Source organism: Eptatretus burgeri, chromosome 7, assembly GCF_056783735.1.
Source record: "Eptatretus burgeri isolate ZD-2024b chromosome 7, Ebu_testis_v1, whole genome shotgun sequence".
In the NCBI taxonomy this organism is placed as follows: domain Eukaryota; kingdom Metazoa; phylum Chordata; class Myxini; order Myxiniformes; family Myxinidae; genus Eptatretus; species Eptatretus burgeri.
In genome coordinates, this window is record NC_140967.1 from 87,000,047 (window position 1) to 87,022,123 (window position 22,077).

General features: G+C 42.5%; 1 protein-coding gene across 1 annotated transcript in view; it reads left to right on the forward strand.

Moving 5' to 3' along the window:
• Positions 1-22,077, forward strand: part of LOC147023689 (rho GTPase-activating protein 5-like) — a 41,172-nt gene that overhangs the window by 11,372 nt on the left and 7,723 nt on the right. The window contains exon 4 of the mRNA XM_085889408.1: positions 9,159-9,236. Coding sequence (XP_085745534.1) covers positions 9,159-9,236 — 78 coding nt within the window. The remainder of the gene's footprint in view (positions 1-9,158; positions 9,237-22,077) is intronic.

Sequence of the window (22,077 nt, forward strand, 5' to 3'; positions counted from 1 at the left end):
AGGCTGAACATTTTATGTTTTGTATCCCACTGATAGGCCAAATCCGGATCGAGACTTGAACCAAAATTGAATCAGCTTGTTGGTGTCACCAAACCAACTCGTTCACGTAGTTTTGTCGTAACTCGTCCACAACGTTTTTGAAATAGCTTGCTATGTATTGTTTTTGGCCCAATCTCTCAATGGTGAAGAATAATTAAAAAATTATTGGATTTGGATCCGGATCTTCATCCAAATATAATCAATTCATCCTTGTCACACACCCAACCTGTCCACCAAATTTCATCTGAATCCTTCCACAACTTTTTGAGATATCCTGCACACAAACATACAGACAGGAGTGAAAACATAACCTCTGTTTATCGCAGGTGGTGGAGGTAATAAGGGCACCAGATGATGAAGAGGTTACAACAACAAGGTTAACACAGCAACACGAAAAACAAGCTGCAATAAGGGAAAGAGAAAATGAGGCTACTACAACAAGGCTAAGACAGCAACAAGAAAGGTCCAGAGAAATGGAATCACCTGCACAAAGAGATGCCCCTCTGGGAACTAAAAGGAACAGGAAAATGTACAACGAGGTGCTAAATGAAATGAAATGAAATGAAGAATGCTGCTTTCAATTGCAGTGAATATATACTTCATGATGCACTACCGATCATATCCATTGGAAAAATGTCAGAAGTTTACTCTTACTATAGTGCAAAAGAATGGAAAGGTGAAAGCCCTGGCATGTGTTGTTCAATTGGGAAGGTGTCTCTTACTCCACTTCAAGACCCTCTGGAACCACTCAAGTCGTTACTTCTTGGAGAAACACTGGATTCTAAGCATTTCTTGGCCAGTATCTGGAAATACAATTCTTCTTTTCAAATGACTTCCTTTGGTACAACTGAAGTATGCTTACCAGGATACATGCCAACATTCACGGTTCAAGGGCAAGTTTACCATAATGCTGGATCATTGTTTCCTCTTCCAAATGAAGAACACAAGTTTCTTCAAATGTATTTTCTGGGAGATCATGAAAGTCAAGCTGAGCAACGATGTAATAGCATACCTGGTGTCAAGCCCCATGTTGTCCTGATTTTGCAAGAAATGCTGCATGAAAGTAATAACAAGAAAAAGAGCAATCAGAGATTGCAGACCTTCGCCAGGACTTCTTTTGAGTGGTGTATTTTTTTTATAGGCTTGAGGGTAAATCCAATATGGCTGCCAAACCATGTGACCTATAATATCATATGTGTGAATCTTTTGTTCGTCATGGACGGGCGGTCATGTATGTAAAGTTTTGCCTCAATTTGTTCAGCCACTTCAGAAAAGATTTGTGAAGGTTTTTTTATTTTTATTTTTAAACAATATGGCTGCCGAATCACGTGACCGATGACGTCATGATTTTTTTTTTCTGTGGACCATTTTATTCTTAGATGACCCTCAAAATTTTTCATACTGACAGGATGTGGTGTTCTGCATGTGCAATTATGACGTCATAACGAGGAACTCTATGATGTAATAAAAAATCACACTCATTCCTCATGAGGAGTACTTGCCATGTGTCAAGTTTCAAGTTTTTCCTTGGTGGGGTTTCAGAGATACAGAGGTCCAAAGTTTTTTTTCCCCCATTTTTCCAATATGGCTTCCACACCACGTGACCTATGACGTCATAATTATCATTAAAACATTGCACGCGAGTAGTTGCACCAATGCTGAAAATTTCGTCTCAATCTGACAAGCGGTTGCGGACAAACAAACGGACAAAAAGGTAATTACGTCCAGATTCTAAAAAAAAAAACTACAATGGAACAAATAATGTCTGTAGACAAGGTGAAGATGGTTACAAGTTTTTCCATTATGCAAATTGATCCAATCACCGGCAATGCCACTGGAAAGAAGGTTTCTGCAATGGATTTCTATGCACACAGAATGATGTTGCGAGCAAATCAATTTAACCATCTGCTTCGATATAGACAGCTTTTCCGTCAGTTTGTGGTTGAAATGAATGCAAGAATAGAAGTGAATGGTTGCTTTTCATTTGTTTGAATCAAAATAAATTGTGAGTGGATGATTATATTCATCTACGAGATGCTGTTGTTAATGATGGGAATGCAAACAACATTAGCCAGTTGGTAATTCTACCATCTTCATTCACCGGGGGGGGGGGGGGGGGGAGACCACATTACAATTATGAACGAACTCAAGATGCTATGGCCGATGTTCGCAAATAAGGCTGACCAAATGTCTTCATTACCTTCACGTGCAACCCTAAATGGAATGAAATACAAGATGAGTTGATGAGTGGGCCAACTGCGCAGGACAGGCATGATCTGATAGAGTCTTCCAGAAAAAAAAGGTGATAAAACTCATGCAATCATTGAATCGGGGTGAAATATTTGGAGCTGTACATTGTTTCATGTATTCCATCGAGTGACAAAAACGTGGACTTTGCCACACATTCATGTGTTCATTTGGCTAAAAGATACGATCAGACCAAACCAGATTGATACCTTCATCAGTGCTGAATTTCCCAATCCACAAGAAGACCCTCAGCTCTTTGAAATTGGAAGAAAACAAATGGTATATGGCCCATGGTTCCAGCTTAATCAACAAGCATCTGTACGAAGGAAGGGAAATGCACCAAAAGATATCCCAGGAATTTGCTTCAAGAAATGCAAACTGGTCATGATGGATATCCTATGTATCGGAGGACAAATCCTGAAGATGGAGGATTTACAGAAAAAAAAATTAAAATGACTGGTGGAGGTGACGTTACTATTGACAATAAGTGGGTTGTTCCATATTGTCCACTGCTCTTGAAAATCTTCAATGTACATACCATCGTGGAATTCTGCAACTCGGTGAAGTCCATCAAGTACATTTGTAAATAGAGTACGTTCAACAAAGGAAGTGACCAAGCAGTTTTTGGCCTTGAAAAAGTTGGGACTGAAAGGGAAGTGGCAAACGATCAGACTGGTTGATCCATCTGTAGCAATGAAGCAATATGAGGAATCTTAAATTTTCCTATCCATGAAGGACATCCAACAGTGATTCATGTAAATGTTCACTTGGAAAATGGCCAAAGACTACTTTACTGAAGAAACTGCCCACCAACATATTGGAGAGCCTCTACCCACCACTTTGACAGCTTTTTTTGAACGACGTCAAGATGATGAATTTGCCCAAACATTACTGTACTGTGAAGTACCCCGTGATTGCACTTGGAAGACAACTACTAAAAGGTTCAAATGCTGCATCCAAGGAGGTCCTGTTGAAGGTCATCCTGATATCGAGTCGAGTGAAGTTCTTGGAAGGATACACACCAGGGGTGGATTGAGCAGTCAGGCATTCGGGCACCGACCAAGGGCCTTGGACCATCAAGGGGCCCATGCTCAAAAAAGAAGTCTTTACGTTTTCAGAAATGGGAGAGGAAGGCGATTTTGGAATGTATATTTAAACATTGTATATGAATTGTTGAGCGTTTTATGTCGATTTCGATCAATTCCCGAAAAGAAAAAAAAAAATGCAGCAGAGTCATTTATTGCTGTTAAACGTTTTACCTGCTTTAAACAAACAAACATTTACCTCCGTTAAAGTTACAGTTTCAAACTTTACAGAAAATGGTTATTAACCATAAATGTGCACGACAAAAAATAGGATTGTACCCTCTTTGTCCAAAAGAAGAATAACCATCTTCACATGTATTTTTTGCTAATCTTATGGAGAAATAATGTTCAATAGACGAGGGTGCGAATTGGCTCAGTCAGTTCGAACGTCCTGCTATCTCCTGTATTTTAGATCGTACGGTTAAAGTGACTACTTGTTTTTCTTGGCAAAATCTTCAGGTAAATGACACAGAGAAATTATAATTTTGTCTTTGTGTGCAGTTTTTACCTCTGCCACCGAAGTTTCACCCCTTTCTGTCTTTGTTTGTTTGTTTGTGTGTGTTTGTTTGTCTGTTTGTTTGTTTGTTTTCTTGTCGGTTTGTTTGGCTGTGTGCAGGATATCTCAAAAAGTTGTGGATGGATCCGGATGAAATTTTGTGGACAGGTTGGGTGTATGACAAGGAGGAACTGCTTAGATTTTGGTGAAGATCCAAATCTGGATCCGACTACTAGAATTTTAAGAGTGATTCTTCACCATTGAGAGATAGGGCCAAAAACGATATATAGCACCACATCTCAAAAAGTTGTTGATGGATTCGGATGAAACATGGTGGACACGTTGGGTATGTGACAAGGACGAATTGGTTTGATTTTGGTGAAGATCTGAATCCGGATCTGGATACAATAATTTTTTAATTTTGAAAGTGACTTCACCATTGAGAGATAGGGCCAAAAACGATATAGTACCCTGTAGCATATTTCAAAAATGTAATGGGCCCGATATGTTCTCATGGATCAGGCAGATCATGGCGGAGGTAGGCGCTCTACCGAGTGCCCATCTTGTTAACCTCCGCCATCGAAGATGGACGGAGGTTACTGTTTTCACCCCTGTCTGTCTTTGTTTGTTTGTTTGTGAACAGTATTACGGAAAAACTCCTCGATGGATTTCGACGAAACTTGGTGGGGGGATTAGGTCTGGTCCAAGGATCATGCCATTAGATTTTGGACTTGGTCCAAAATCCAATATGGCCGCTATGGCGGCCAATTTGAAAAAATATTTGAATTTTTGTTTTAGCATTTCTCCATGTTTTAAGTGATTTCCAACCCCCCCCCCCACCACCAAAAAAAATTGTTAGAGAAAAAAAAACAGAAAATTTTGCAACATTTTTTTTCAACAAAATTTCGATTTTTTTTTTTTGCATTTCTACATGTTATCAGTGATTTCCAACAAAAAACATGCCAAAACTATAATTGCGGCTGATTTTGGAACTTCAGGTGGATATACCCACGTAAAATCAATTTCTGTCTCAAGGAATCCAGTTATGACGAATGAATTGAGTATGTAAAAGTTAAAGGGGAAAGTTGCAAACTATAACTCTGTGAGCACTGTTGACGTCAAATTGAATGAATAGGATATCAGGTTCACTTGAGTGACCTCGCAGTATTGGCGGCGGAGGTTTTGCACTCTACCGAGTGCTGCCCCTCTAGTATTATACACTGTTTCAGGCCTTTTGCCTAGAACATTCCATGATGCTTTGGACTCTAATGTATATACTGTACTCTGCAACACACGGTGCACCAGTTTCTGGTTCGTAAATTACAGCATATTTGTTTTAAATTCACAGTCTCATTATTATTCTGCATATTTATGCAAAAATATTTGTTTTAGGAAACTTATTTTTCACTATGTCTCATTAAAACATTTGATCTCGGGAGCCGAAAGACCCCTTTTACCCGAAGGCCAAGAATACCGTCAGTCCGCCCGTGGTATACACTGTGCATCCAAGCAACTTTGAATGTTTCTTTCTTCGGTTATTGCTTCATACTATGAGAGCTCCAACATCCTTCAAATATTTTACAATTGTCATGAAAAAAAAATTTGTTCGACTTTTCAAGAAGCCTGCCAAAAGCTTGTCCTATTAGAAGATGATGCTCATTGGAATGCAACGTCAGCAGAAGCCTCTGCTGCACAGTATCCTTCTAGGCTAAGGAATCTATTTCAGTCATGCTAACCACATGTAGAGTATCCAATCCTGGACAGCTTTGGGACAAAAAGTTTGGCAGAGGATATTTTCAACCCGGCACAAAGAGGTTATCCAGGTGTGAATGTGTAATATACTCCTGATACATACAATGAAGCTTTGATTTCACTGGAGAACAAAGTTATATTATTGAGTGACAAAGATCTTGGGCAGTTTGGTCTACCTAGTGCAACCAGGAATCAAGTTTCAACACTTTCCAGAGAAGTCTTGAGGGAGACCAGTTACAACATTGAAACACTTTCCAAATTTGTTGAAGATAATGAGCCTCAATTGGTACTCGATCAAGCCACAGCATATCAAGTAATTTTTGAGAAGATTACCAGCAAAGCTGGTGAAATTGTCTTTCTGGATGCTCCAGGGGGAACAGGAAAAACCTTTGTACCGGACCTTCTCTTGGCTAAAGTACGGCAGCAGCAAAAGATTGCCCTTGTGCATGACCCAGCATAACAGCAACTTTACCTGATGCCGGACGGACAGCAGCTCCTTCTGCCTTCAAACTACCACTAAATCTTACAAATACGGACAGTCCACCGTGCAATATAAAAAGGGCACTGGACCGGCCAAGATTTTGCGAGACTGTCAGCTCGTAGTATGGGATGAATGTACCATGTCTCACGAATTGGCTTTTGAAGCTCTGGATCGCACAATGAAAGACATTCATGGCAATAATAAATTACTGCATTTGGTGGAGCTACTCTGCTTTTATCAGGAGATTTCCAGAAAACATTGCCCATTATTCCCGGTGGCACACCTGCCGATGAGGGGAATGCATGCCTAAAAGCATCCTGTGTGCGGAAAAATGTTGCAAAACTTAACTTTAAAACAAATGTGTGATTCCACCGACAAGGAGATCACACAGCAGGTGAATTTTCTGCTCTCCTCCTCCTTATTGGCGATGGAAAAATTCGGCTTGATCCTGCAGATGGCAAGATATCAATCCGAGTTGGCTGTGGCAATACTGTACCTTTTGTTGAATAGCTGAAAGACAAAGTCTATCCAAACATTGCCCAACATTATACCAATACCAAATGGCTATGTGATTGTGCAATACTTGCCCCCAAATAATAAAACTGTGAATGTCATAAATTCCCAGGTGCTCCAGAAAATACCAGGTGATTCAAGGACGTACAAATCTGTTGACTCGGTCGTAGAAATAGACCAGGCTGTGCATTATCCTACTGAATTCCTCAACTCATTGGAATCTCCTGGAATACCGCCTCACAACTTGGTATTCAAAATTGGGTCCCCTATCATGTTGCTTCGGAATTTGGATGCTCCAAAGCTCTGTAACACAACAAGATTAAGTGTGAAACGGTTGATGCCACATGTGATTGAAGCGACCATAAACACTGCAAATGCTGAAGGAGAAGATGTCTTTATACCAAGAATCCCCATCATCCCAAATGATCCGCCATTTGAATTGAAGAGACTTAAGTTTCCAGTTTGACTCAGTTTTGCCGTGTTGATCAACAAAGCACAAGGCCAATCACTGAGGGTTGCTGGCTAACATCTGTCTTCTCCGTGTCTTTCACGTGGTCAACTATTTGTGGGATGTTCTCGAGTTGGAACACCAAACAATTTATATGTTCTCGTCCTTGATGGAAAAACATGCAATGTTGTCTACCCAAAAGCATGACAATAATATGTTCAATTTTGTTGATATTTCTGTTCAATATTTTGTAGCTTGATAAATATAATTGTTCAAAACATGTGCTGAATTGTGGTAGTCCATTATATGTATGTTAGATCCCGGGCAACGCCAGGTACCTTTGTGAGAGGAAGGATGGGGTGGGTGGAGGTTCGAGGAGAGAGGGAAGGGGTGGGTTAAATGTCCGGAGGGAGGGAGGTGTGGTGAGGGGGGTGGTAGGAGTGAGAGGAAGGAGTGGGTGGAGGAACCCGGTGTCGCGGGTACATTTGCATATATATATATATATATATATATATATATATATATATATATATATATATATATATACACATACGTGCAGGTGGCGATGCACGGTACACATTTGCACAGATAATTCATGCCCCCCTTTCCCCGCCCACTACACCTCCACGTGAGGCCACAGCTACACAGCCTATGTTATCCCCAACGCAAAGTTGTGTTTGTACCCCAAGTTTGGAGTTTGTGACTTAAAAGATGTGGCTGTGCATAAGGAACATCAATATACAGAGACAGACAGAGAGAGACACAGACGCACAAATAACATATATATGTACATACACACACGACATGGCCAAAAGTATGCAGGCACTCCACATTCATGGATTCGGCTATTCCAGCCACACCCATTGCCGACAGGTGTATAAAACCAAGCACACAGCCATGCAATCTCCATAGACAAACATTGGCAGTAGAATGGGCCGTACTGAAGAGCTCAGTGACTTTCAACATGGCACCGTCATAGGATGCCACCTTTCCAACAAGTCAGTTCATCACTGCCCTGCCAGAGCTGCCTCGGTCAACTGCAAGTGCTGTTCTTGTAAAGTGGAAACGTCTAGGAGCAACAACAACTCAGCCACGAAGTGGTAGGCCTCACAAGCTCGCAGAACGGGACCGCCGAGTGCTGAAGCGTGTAATGCGGAAAAATATTCTGTGAGTTGCAACACTCACGACCGAGTTCCAAACTGACTCTGGAAGCAACGTCGGCACAAGCACTGTTCAGCGAGAGCTTCATGAAATGGGTTTCCATGGCCGAGCAGCCTCACGCAAGCGTAAGATCACCATGGGCAATGCCAAGTGTCGTCTGGAGTGGTGTAAAGCTCACTGCCCTATGGACTCTGGAGCAGCAGAAACGTGTTCTCTGGAGTGATGAATCACGCTTCACCATCTAGCAGTCCAGCGGACTAATCTGGGTTTAGCGAATGCCAGGAGAACGCCCTTTCCTGTTTCAGCATGACAATGCCCCCGTGCACAAAGCGAGGTCCATACAGTAATGGTTTGTCCAGATCGGTGCGGAAGAACTTGACCGGCCTGCACAGAGCCCTGACCTCAACCCCATCGAGCACCTTTACTTTGGGATGAATTGGAACGCCGACTGTGAGCCAGACTGAATCGCGTAATATCAGTGCCTGACCTCACTAATGCTCTTGTGACTGAATGGAAGCAAATCCCCGCAGCAATGTTTCAACATCTGGTGGAAAGCCTTCCCAGAAGAGTGGAGGCTGTTTAAGCATCAAAGGGAGGGGGGGGACCAACTCCATATTATTGCCCATGATTTTGGAATGAGATGTGGGACGAGCAGGTGTCCACATCCAGTACTTTTTGCCATGTCGTGTTTGTATGTTATATATTGCTCCGAGTGTACAAGCCACAATGCATCATTATGATTATTTTGAGGTTGCATTCCTCCCATTCTTCAGGCCTGTCCATCATGCACACAAATAAATCTGTTGGATCTCCAGCTGGTAAAACATTAGGGTTTTTTTTTTGCTGCGCCTCATTATGGGATTTCTTTGGGGGGGAGGGGTGTCGTACGTTGGTGGTCTTGTGGATCATTTCGCAATGTCCTCTTGTTTTTTCCAGGTTTGTCTCAAGAAGGGTTGTATCGTGTGTGTGGCAACAAAGCTGAGCAGGACGCTTTGCAACGAAAGTTTGATACAGGCAAGTGCATTAACTAACAAACACTCATATGCCATGCTTGTGTTACCTTTTATTGCACGTGATTTTCAAGCATAAAGTACTGTGACCTTGTCCGCAGAGGGAGCTTTACCCACTCAATGTCGAACATGAAGGGAACAGGCTTTAGGTTAACATTGAACATCATCACGTGGCATTGTTATTTTTGTTGGAGAACCATTTTCAACAATAGCAAATTTTGAGCATTTATGTAATGGTGCTCCGGGAGTACTCGGAACAATTTTGTGGCATTCTTGGCAGGGTGTGCTCCTAATGATCGCCATCGTGGACGTGTCGCCCTGTGCAGTATTGACGGTGCAATTGGGATTTGCTCCTGCATGATGTGGGCTCGAAACAAATCACTTTTGTAATGTTGACTTCTAAGATAGAGTCCTTTTCATAATATTTGGAACTGCTTAATCGGAGCAGGGCTGATGGGATGGCCTACACTACAGGCATGCACACTCACTCCTAAGCCGTCTTGCCTGGGTTTGAATCCCAGCGACAAAAACTCTCATCCCGTTGTTTCACAGGGAGGGTAATAATTCATAATTTTGTTTGCCGTCCCTCGTATGGACGCTAAACGGGCGTCCTGTTTGCTAACATTAGTTGGTGGACGTTAAACGTTGCACGCTGTCCTTCACGAACAGTAGGCGAGCTATCAACGACATCCTGAACAAATTCCAAATTCTTGCCCTGACTCACTGCTGGAAAGGCAATTGCAAACCACCGAAGCAGAAGAAACTGCTTCGGCAGTACCGAACGTTTTTTTTTTTCAGGTAAAATGACCAGAATGTGAATCGGAGCACTGTAAAGGTGTTTTGCATGAACAAAGTCATGCAAATGTGTCTTTTTCTATTCATTTATTTTCATTATGGAAAATTAGAGACATGAGACGGTTGTTTGTTTCTATCGTCTCATTGTTTCACCATGCTCTGAGCCCCCGTCATGCCGTTGAGATAATACCAGTGGGGTTAACTCAGCCTGCCATCCTTTCGAGGTCGGCAAAATGAGTACCAGCATACTATGTACTGGTAACAGGAGTACTGCATCAGCGGCACAGCCACGCTCTCAGCAATGATGCAACCAGCAGCCGCAGGCTGCATACGAAACAATAACTGTGTCCTGAGATTCTCATCTGCTGAGACAACAATTGGATTTTTGATGAATAAATGGCATGTCTGTGGGGCTCGGTGGTGCGGTGCGAAACATAAAAGCATACATAGCGTCTTGCTGGAATGTTGCGTGGGAGGTGTTGCACCACAATCCAAAACAGCATTGGTGAAGATGGCAATTCTGGTTCACTTTCACCATTCAACATATCAGTCGTGCTGATGTAATAACTCACCACTGCATGTGTTGGGCTGTCTTAGGTGTCCCCTGTTGCTGAAAGTGTGTACTGTGCATGCATTATGTGGGTTGCATGTGTGACTTGATTCCGGCACATCCAAATTCATATCGATGTTGTATGCTTTTACACTGTATCCTGGTCTGGCAAGCACACATGCTCACCACCCTACCAGAAAGTCTTGGGTCACCTCTTTCCGGTAGTGACGCGAAACCCGTGTGTACGTCAAGTTTGCGTTTCCACGAGTATCGTTAGATGAATGTGGCAAAATTCTGATGTTTCTGGTTATCTTTCAATATTTTTAATGCTGTACAAAATGGTTAAGATTGCTTTTTAAATGGTGTTAATTTTTTTTATCGCCACTCGATGTTTGCTTTGATCAGTGGAATTCGGATGATTGATACCCTGTTGATTTCATTGTGATGTAATATAGCATGTGTGAAGTTTTAACATCATCGAAGTTCAAGGCATGCTTTTTGGATATGATGTCGAACAAGGCAAGCTGTGTCAGGTGACATTAATGGAAAAGCAGGGAAATTAAATAATCTACTTTCTCTCTAAGTCCCCTACTGGTTACTATAGGTTTGCTCTCCGTTTGTCCATGCTGCTTCCTTGCTTGATACTCAGCATTTAGAGGATGGAGCTTGGCCAAATCCCGTAGGTTGTCTTCCCACAAGATTATGGGGCGGGGGATTAGGATTTCTTCTCAATTGCCCCGCTGACTGCACAGAGAACAGCAATGTCAAAAGATGGCGTCGCCGGCACCCAGAGTGTTTCTTGGAAGTTCCATTGCTGGCTATGTTTGTCCGAAAGCAAGTCCAGTGTTGACTGTGGTCTGTGTCTGCATGCAACAGCTCCTCCACAAGCCATATAACCTGTAAGAAAACTACATGAGCCTTTTGCAATGTACAAAGCCAACTAATTAAAAGTTTGTTTCGGTTTTGGCCGAAACTAACAAATTCTGGGTCTCTAGCCGAACGCAAACCCAGTGCTGCCAAAGCAGTCTTGACATCAACAATTACACTGGGTGGTTTGCCGTTGCCTTCCCAGTGGTAGTCAGGGTAGGAATTTGTAATTCGTTTGGGGTGCCGGCGATAGCTTGCCGACTGTTCTTGAAGGATATCGTGGGATTTTCAATGTCCACCAACGAATGCCGGCAGGCGGGATGCCCTGTTTAACGTCCACCCGAGAGACGGCGCACACATTGATGACTCGATCTGCCTGGGTGACACCGGGATGACAGTTTATAGTTGGGCTGGGATTCGGACTGCTCAGAGGGGGATGCGCGTACATGTCGGCCATCCTGCCAGCTCTTGTTTTACTCTACTTGCCAAAACATTGTTGTATTTTCACAATGTATTCAAAAGATTTTTCAACCGTAATTATCGACAACTCAACTTGGTTATTTCTCAGTGATACTTGCATCGTTTAGCATGAGTGAGAAAGGTTCGTAATCAGTTGGTAAAAACCTTCTTTCTTTGATTCAATGGTTCAGTATAGATTTCATTCATTACTATCATTTGTCATGTCAAAAATACAGTTTGTCCACTTAGACTGTACTATTGGGAAAAGAAAGCCTTTTGGTCAATATCATGGGTGTACATTTAAAAGTATAATTTAATTCTTTTTCCAGTTACCATTTCTGCCCTTGTATCATTTTAATGAAGAGGTGTGACCCTAAAACAATGATGACAAACCAGCACGGTAGCATCAATGCTATAAGCACAGTCATCTCACTGAGAAATGAAATGAGATCATTTCTGAGTGTGTAAGTGCCTGCTTGGTTACCTCTGCCACTGAAGGTGGACACAGGTAATGTTTTCACCCCTGTCTGTCTGTCTGTCTGTCTGGCTGTGAGCAGGATATCTCACAAACTTGTGGACAGATTCGGACGCAATTAGGTGGGCAGGTTGGGTGTGTGTCGGGGACAAAATGATTCGATTTTGGTGAAGATCCGGATCCGGATCTGACTGCTGGAATTTTTTAAGCGATTCTTCACCATTGAGAGATGGGGGCCAAAATCGATGCGTAGCACGATATCTCAAAAAGTTGCGGACGGATTTGGACAAAACTTGGTGGACACGTTGGTTGTGTGACAAGAAAGAATCGATTCAGTTTCAGTGAAGATCTGGATCTGATAATTTTTTTAAGTGATTTTTCACCGTTAAGAGATAGGGCTTAAGTAATATATGAGCCTTTCCACAGTAATGGGTAACCATTGTGTTACATACATAGTCCACATTAAGTGTGTCCAGTTTATCTTGCAAATGAGGGGAAATAAAAGACTGACCCCTCCACTACTGGAATCCAACAGTAAGAAGATAATCTAACCCAGCCCAATTAATTGATAGCGTAGGCTCTCGTAGTGATGATTATTATTAAACGACCTCCGACTGGCTCAAAGCCTTCTGTAACAAACGTGACTTTGGACCGCAATCGGAAAGCCAGATTGTACAACTTTTACGGCGATATGGACTTACCACTAATGTTATCCTTTGTTACACATTTGTCATTTAGGTTAAGTTATGTTATCACAAAAATAACAAGACCGTATTTTTAAAGGTTGTGCAGCTTGAGCATCTTGTTTCTTTCATGACGAATTGACGGATAGCATAACGTTTGTTACTCAGTTTTCAACCCCCCAGCATTCACATTGAAGTATATTTTTGGCAAATTCAGGGTGCGGGATATCATAAAGTCTTTTTACACATATAATCTAAACCAGTCTCAATCAAAAACGTATGTGTTCATACAAAACTCTTGGTAAATCTATGTAGTTTTTAATATAACACTTAAGACAAAGATTTATTCCCATCACAGTGAATAAAATTTTATCTGCACGCTTTCATTTTCGGACAATAGTGGTTTTGCTATAAATAGTATATATATACACCTAAAAGCATGTTAGTGGTATTGTATGGATACTTTAGGAATTCTGTGATAGCTCCTGAAGATAAGACCCTTAAATGTAGCATATTACTGTGGAACAGCCCATATAGCAGGATAGTTCAAAAAGTTGTGGACGCATTGGGATGAAACTTGGCGGACAGGTTGCGTGTGTCGCAAGGACGAATTGATTCGATTTTGGTGAAGATCCGAATCCGGATCTGGATCCAAGAATGATTTAATTTGTAAAGTGATTCTTCACCATTGAGAGATAGGGCCAAACACGATATATAGCATGATATTTCAAAAATGTGTTGTGCCCGAAATGTTCTCGTGGATCAGGCGTGATGTGGCGGAGGTATGCGCCCTACCGAGTGCCCTGCTAGTAATTATATGGAACGGTACATAAATAGTCAAGAGCATGTGCCGTCTATCCTCGCAAACAAAGCCATTGCAGTCGAGCGCTCTTTCCACATTTTTCTCCATGCAACTTCCCCTATACATAAACTTGGGAAATGGTTGCGACCGATTTTCATTCGTCAAAGGGTCAACTCTGGGAACATGAACGTCCAACTTACCTTTTTGTTTTGCAAAGTACACCACAGTGTTAGCTGTCCCCAGTAATTCTGTGAGGGACACTTAACTTGGAAACATTTTTGTTTTGTGTTTAACTTGGCCCTGTAAATATATTGCTTCCTTGTTTTGCATTCTCGTTTTATCTCGACTGTTGATATTTTGCAAATATTTTTGCAGGATTTTCTAAAACGAGTCTGTCTCGTTTTCTCCTTTATTAGTGTTATTATTATTATTATTATTATTGTTATTTTATTTTTTATTTTATTTCTTTTCCTCTTGTTAATCGCTACTTTCATTTTGCGATTCTCTTCAAAGTACATCTTGTTTAACTAAAATAAGAAAACTTCCCTTCCAGTGATGGAGAACATTGGCAGGAAGTCATGGTGGTGAAGGATAAACGAAATTACTTCCTTTATTTTGCTCCAGTTTTGTAACTGATTTGCTACTTAATCATCATCATTTTCCCCATGATTCAAATTGCAAACCACTTTATTGACAACGGCTGAGATTCTGTTTTTGAAATGGTTGGGACTTTCCAAATTTGTAGTCACCAGTGATAATTTTCAAAACCAAACACGTCTTTCTACTTTCCTTTTGAGTGAATTACAGGTTTTGCAAATTTTCAGCTGATCGTACATTTTTATAGGGTTGTGCACTTCTAAAACTGCACTATCAACAAATGAGTCAGTATCTTGTGGTTTTGGTGATAAACTTAGATCAGGCTATTGTGAGTAATCTTTCCTGCGTAAGCTTTATAAGCCTTTCACTAACCAAGCCTGACTCCCCTCCTCCCCCCCCCCACCCTCTCCAGAGAGGATTCAGTGCATGAACATGCTTTGACTAGCATCATCATCATCATCATCGTCTTCTTCTTCATAATTAGCCTTTCTATGGAGTGAGGCCTAATGGTATCAAGCTGCTGCTGCTGTGCCTTTGTACAATACCCCACTGCCCTCTTTTTTTTCCCAAACAACTTTCTCCACTCTTCTACCCCCTCCACCTCACTGACATCCCTCCTCACACAATCTTCCCATCTCAGTCGAGGTTTACCTCTTTTCCTCGTACCTTATTCTCTCAACCCGTACACTTTCTTTGCCATTCTCTGTTCCTACATCCACACCAGGTGCCCAGCCAACATATGCCTGCTATTTACCAACCTCCCTGTCAAGGTCATCCTCACATCTACACTACCGGTCAAAAGTTTTAGAACACCCCCATTTTCCCAGTTTTTACTTAAATTTAAGCAGTTTAATATTTCAATGTACTCTGAAATTAAAGCATAGAACAATTGCAGATAAAAAATAAATCATGGAATCGTTTTGTTGAACCCAAAATTTAATCTAAATTTTTGACTCATCAAAGTCGCCACCTTTTGCAGATATAACAGCCGAACATACTCGTGGCATTCTTTCTCCAATGGAAATCAAATATTGTTCGGAAAGTTCTTCCCAACACTGTTGCAGAAGTTTCCACAAATGTGTTGCACTTGTAGGTTGCTTTGCTTTCACCATTCTGTCCAGTTCATCCCAAACCAGCTCGATGGGGTTGAAGTCTGGAGACTGTGCTGGCCATTCCATGATTTGAGGCCTGCCGTCTTGTTCTTTTCTTCGAAGGTAGTTCTGACAGCCTGGAGGTATGTTTTGTGTCGTTATCTTGTTGTAGGATGAACCTCTGACCAACTAGGCGTAGACCAGAGGGTATTGCATGGCGCTGCAAAATGCTGTGGTAGTCCTTTTGGTTCAGGGTGCCAGTTACTCTGTGCAAGTCGCCGACTCTGTATCCAACAAAAGATCATCACGCTTCCTCCTCCATGTTTGACAGTTGGTGTCACACACTGAGGAACCATCCTTTCGCGTACTCGATGGCGTACAAAAACCCTGCGTGATGAAACGAAGATTTCAAATTTTGTTTCATCGGTCCATAAGACCTTCCTGTTTTCATTCGTCCACTGGCGGTGCTTCATGGCCCAGGCAAGCATCTTTTTCTTATTTTGCCATCTTAGCAACGGCTTTCTTACTGCCACTCGACCTGTCAAATCTGCAGCTCAAAGTCTTCTCTTCACAGTTGAAACTGAGACTTCTTTACTTCGACCAGTGTTGAGCTGTGGTTGAAGCTGCTGTCCTGTGAGCCTCCTATCACGCAAGCTGTTGACTCTCAGAAACTTCTCTTCTGATTGTGTTGCGGCTTTGTGTCTGCCAGACCTCCTCCTGTCAGAGTTTCCTCCAGTTTCCAAGTGCCTTTTGATGGTGTAGGAAACTGTACTCACTGACACCTTGGCTTCCTTTGCAATTTCTCCAAAGGAAAGACCAACACTTGTAAGGATTATAATGCTCTGTCTGTCTTCCTTTGTTAGTTGTCAGTTTCTCGCCATTATTATAGCAATATACTACTTCCTGCAGTGCAATATTGTCCAAATAATGCTTCAGAGGGTGAAGCAACACAGTCTGTTCCAGCACTGCTTTTATACAGACAGGGTTTGTAACTAATCAACAAAAGTTGGGACACCTGAAGGAATTGTTTGCATCAACTTTCAAGGCTTAATTTACTTCCATTGCTGCAGAACAGCTGTCGTTTCTATCCCATTACTTGTTCCCTAAAAAATGCCCTTTTTAACAACTCTGATATTTGCATTATTTTTCAGTTTTTGGCAACCTAAACTCTTTATTTTTAATTTCTGGCAGTTTACCACTTAGCTTTGTACCATTTCAGGTTATTCACTGGATTGAACTGCTTAAATTTCAAGAAAACTGTTAAAATGGGGGTGTTCTAAAACTTTTGACCGGTGATGTATCTCCTCCCTCAGTTTGTGCATCCTTCTTCTATTCACCCTCTTCATTCCCACTATCCTCCTGTCTCTGCTGTTTTCACCGACCTGCAGCCTCTGTTGATGCTTCTCTGCCAGTGCCGCCATCTCCGTACCTTAAAGGGAGGCTGACGTTGCACAAGACCCAATAACTTTCCCTTTCAATATCCACGATATTTCCCTGTCCTCCACGAGTCCCTGACCCTCCTCCGTGCACATGCACCCACCTGTATCCTCCTCTGCATCTCTGCCTCTGAACTACCACCCTTGGTCATTGTTCCAGCTGGATACTCAAATCTGCTTCCCCGCCAAATATTCTTCCCCTCTACACTGGTGTTGAATTCCTTTCTGTGCTGTCCGACCTATGTTACCACAGTCTTCTCCAGGCTCACCTTCAATCCATGTCTCTTGAGCGAATCCCTTCATTCCTCCAATGCCTTCTGCATTTCATGCCCCCTCTCACCACAATAACTCGATAGTCTGTATATATTATTCTTCAAAGAATGCCTGCCTTGCTGGACCCTCCTGTCCACTAGCTTCATCCCAATAATATTGTTACGTTTGAGGGGGGGTATGCATTCAAAGGGTAATTAGGATGTTTAATTAGGTATGCCATGCTGTTCGAGTTTACCAGGATCTCGATGTAATAAGTAGCAATTCAGTGGTGATAAGTTGTCTAGTAAATGTTCATTTCTTCAAGGGGGAAATGATAATTGTCACGTAATTAGATAGGGACACGGGATAGGGTAAGTGTGTCTGCGTAAACCCCTTTTAGTAGTCCCTGGAGGCTGGCCGTGACGTCACAGGACAGGGCTGCGGATGGCTCCGCCCCGTGATCACGATTGGCGGAAGGCGACGGCGGTGGACCAATAAAACAGCTCGATTGGAAGTGACGAGGACGGGAGGATAAAAAGGTTCTGTTCGGGGTCGAAAAGGGAGAGGAAGAAGATCGGGACAAAAAGATCGTGTTTTTTTGGGTGTGGAGGCTGTTGCGCCGGAAGCGTACTTGTTGTTGTGCTGATTCGATCGTATTCTTCATCGTGTCTTGGAGCCTTGCTGAGCCTCGTGCCTCACCTTGGTTGGCTCTGGGGTTCTGCTGACTCGGAGTACGGGGTCGAACGGCGGGCGGACCTGGCTCCCTCTCCTGCTCGCAACTTGGCGCCAGAACTGGTTCCCTGGTGGCTGTGAGCGGACTTGTGCCAGGACCAGGAGGTCGACAGCACCACGGTTTCTCCTGCCCCCCTGACGAGAGCAAGGCCGGCTCGTCCGACGCCGATCCAGGGACAGTTGCGTCCACACCACGGTCCAGCCTGACCACTAGAAGTAGCTACGGTGTGTGTGTGTGTGTGTGTGTGTGTGTGTGTGTGTGTGTGTGTGTGTGTGTGTGTGTGTGTGTGTGTGTGTGTGTGTGTGTGTGTGTGTGTGTGTGTGTGTGTGTGTGTGTGTGTGTGTACTTGGCGCCTTAGATGGTTTGAGAATTGTATATTCATTGGAATTGTCTGTGTTTTCCCCACGTCCGATCCCACACCATCCCGTCGAATCGCCCCGGATCCCTCTTCTTGCCGAGTCTTGTTATTTCTGGTTTATAATGAAAACAAATAAACATCATCAACTCAGTGAAAAGCGACTCGTGCCACCTTCCTCGTCCCGTTTGCGGTAGAGCGATTAGAACCGCCATGTTTGGGTTATAAATAAATAAACCGCCTCCATCGTTTCGGCTCATTCTACGTTGGCGGGACTGTTCAAGTCCCGTGGACGTCACAATATACAGTTGTAGACCGAGTGAACTTCCTTGCCTCATTCTGATGCTCATACTGAACTCTTCGGGTAACTCTTGGCCAACCAAAAGTCTTCCCTTCATTTCCTCATACCAACCTCAACTTCTGCCTCCGGCACTCCGATCCATCTTCACTTTGCCATCACCATCTCTCTTTGGACAATGTCGTAAGCCTTCTCAAGGTCTCGAAACCACACCATTTCACCTTGTATCTAAAATCTCTTCTTTACCAACTGTCTCAGCATAAACATCCAATCTGTCATCCCTCTACCCCCTCGGTACCTCCCCGGATATTGAACGTCTCCCTTCCTCTTCCATATTGGAAGAATTCGACTGGTGAGCCACTCCTCTTACCCTTTCTCAATCCACGATTGATCACTCTCGCATATCATCAATATAATAAAACTGAAAAACACGGTAGGTGGATGGTTGTTTGTAATCAACCGCAATGTGTACCGTATACTATAGCGCCACCGGTGGTCGTGGGAGAGGGTTTACAACCCAGCTGTGGAGACTACTTGCAATTTTGTACTGCACATGTGGCATAGTGCAAGTGCTTTTCTGACCCCCACCAGAGGGAGGGGGTATTACTCTCCCGTGGGGAGGAGGGTGGGGGGGGGGTGTTTCAGACAAGCACTGACCTGGGATCCCTGCCTCATGAATTTCCTGGGATTGCCTCCATCATTCATTGAATGGGTTATCCTGTGATGCATGCATGTTAATGTTTTGAATTAATCAAAATTTTTAAAAATCATTTTCAATGCAAAATATAAAACCACACAAACATCCATCAGGTTTTATTTGAAGCATATACTTTATTCAGAAAATAATTCACATACTTCATCCTCCTGAATGGTGGATAAACTGCTCGTCTCGTATAAAAAGCTCATTCGAACCACTGACTCACTCATTCGTATAAATGTTTCGTACTTTCTCGGAGGGCTAGAAAATTGAAAAATTGCATAATGATGTAATTTGAATCCACGATTCCAGGAAAAAAAGAAATCTCACAACTCTCCATAAATGAATATATCCGCAAAAAAAAACAAAAATGTCAGCCTGCGTTGCCTCGCTCTGCTCACGGAGGGTCACGTGACTAAAGTAAGACAATGGGATGTCGCGCGATCTTGCACGACACAATCGCTCTCCAAGGGAGCTGGTGTTTCTCGGATTGGGAACAGCTCGTGCAACATGGGAACAGCTGTAAGTGTATAACAATTCCTGTTTGTTTTCCACTTCGGTTTTTAAGCTCCACATCCACAACTTAACGTTCGTCTTCGACATGGAATCATAAACTCCGCCTCTTGGCATTGCCTCGCAACCAATTAGAATGTAAACAACAGTTTAGTTTTAAATTTTGGACTTGTTTACATTGAAACTTACATTACCTGTCTCTGTCCGTCCATCCGCCACGCCTTCTCCTCCTAAATGGTTTGGCAGAAATTCACCAAAGTTGGAAGTTATGATCACCAGATGGAAGGTGCAAGCGCAGTATCAATTTTGGCCCCACTCCCTGGGGCAGGGTCAAAAGGTCAAATACCAAAAAATGCAATTACTGGCACATTTTAAAACATTTTAAAGTGAAACTTTGCACTTGCAGTCATCATTGGGGAACACATGAAATATGTAGCAAATTTTTGGATTTGATCCCAGGTTCATGCCCCAGGGGGTGGGGACTTGGGTCACACAGGTCAAAATGGAAATATACATTTAACTGAAAATTTGATATTGGGTCATTCCTGGTGGAACTTTTTACCATCTTTCAACTTTAAACTTTGCTTTAGGTGAGAAGCATGGGGATTTGCAATGGCGCACCATCGACTTCACTCTAGTTTTTATTACGTTTGCACTTCGGATGCACCCCAGCTTCTGCTTGCAGTCTGCGAGCATGCCCCACTAGTTTAATATGTAATTCTCTATATTAAGCCACTTGCTTGCTTAATATCTATACTGATATATTAATTATGTAAAGTTGTGATGCTCTGAAGTGGTGAGGAAGTCATATTTATTGTCTTTGTCGTAGGTCATACGTGGACATTCCAAAGGTTCTGCAAAGAAGATACAGTACAGCAAGTCACCGATTTACGTCGCGGGTCCATTTTATAAAACTGTGACGTGATACGAAACGACGTTATTCGGATACGATTTTCCCATATGCATAGTGTTAATAATGAGGGGGGGGAGGGAGGGGAGGGATGCGCTGTCAGCAGAAAAAAATTGCCACCCGAACTTAACTTAGCCTTCACTCAAGTACATATAACACATACTTAAGGAGTGAAGAATCGACTTAATTACAATTCACCACAGGATGAAACACGCGAGACTGGGAGATAAGGCGACGCGGCATCCACTGAATGCTTGCCATGTTTGTTGTTGATTCTCCACGAGTGGGCAACACGATGTTGTCACTTCTACACTGGCAGATGGCGTTACTTTGTTTAAAAATTTCGCAAGGTGCACTACAGTATACTGCATGTACTTAAAAAATTTGAACGACATATCGGACAAATGCCACTTAAATCGACTATTGTCCCGTAACGTGCTAATGATATTCTATTGTAACGACGCAAAGAGGCTCAACGTAAATCGGTAACTTGCTGTACTCGCAGCAGTTCAAGTTGTATGAAAAACAGTATAATGAGGCTTTTATACAAGTAGTAAATACATTATTTTACTTACTTTCAAATTATATATATATATATATATATATATATATATATATATATATATATATATATATATATATATATATATATATATATATGTGCCGTATTTCCTGCAAGAAACGCCCTGGGCATTAATTTTTCCAACCTATTCCTAGGAGGGGTGGTGCTTGCAGGGTTCATCCTGTATGTAGTGGTTTTCAATTTTTTTTCATCTTGAGCAAACGTCCATTTTTCTTCGCACAATGAGGTCATTTTTTGCATTCGCATACTTAATGCACACTACATTACATGGAGTCATCGCTATCATTGATTCATTGATTTTCTCATCAGTCATGGCACTTTTAACAGACTTTCCCTTCATTATATTGTTACGGCCACGGGTACCGAGTGTATTATGAGGGGGTTAATCCCCGTTTGTTCTCGGAAGAGCTCGACCTGAGGCCACCTCTCACACACGTGCACACACGTTCAAGAGCACAAAAATTGTATCAGTGATAATTGTAGCAATGAGAATGATAAAAAGAACATGATGGAGACCTTGTGCCTGGTGTTGGCTTAATGGTTCGGGTGGCGGGCTTTGGATCCTCGGGTCCTGAGTTCAAATCCCACTCAGCTGTTTAATTAATACCAGGTGGGGTTAATTCGGCCTGTCATCCTTCCGAGGATGGCAAAATGAGTGCCAGCATGCTGGTATACTGTGTTGGAGTGGCAATCCCATCCAGGATTGTGCCCAATAGCCAAGGAGACTGCGTAAGCAGCACCAACGCTCT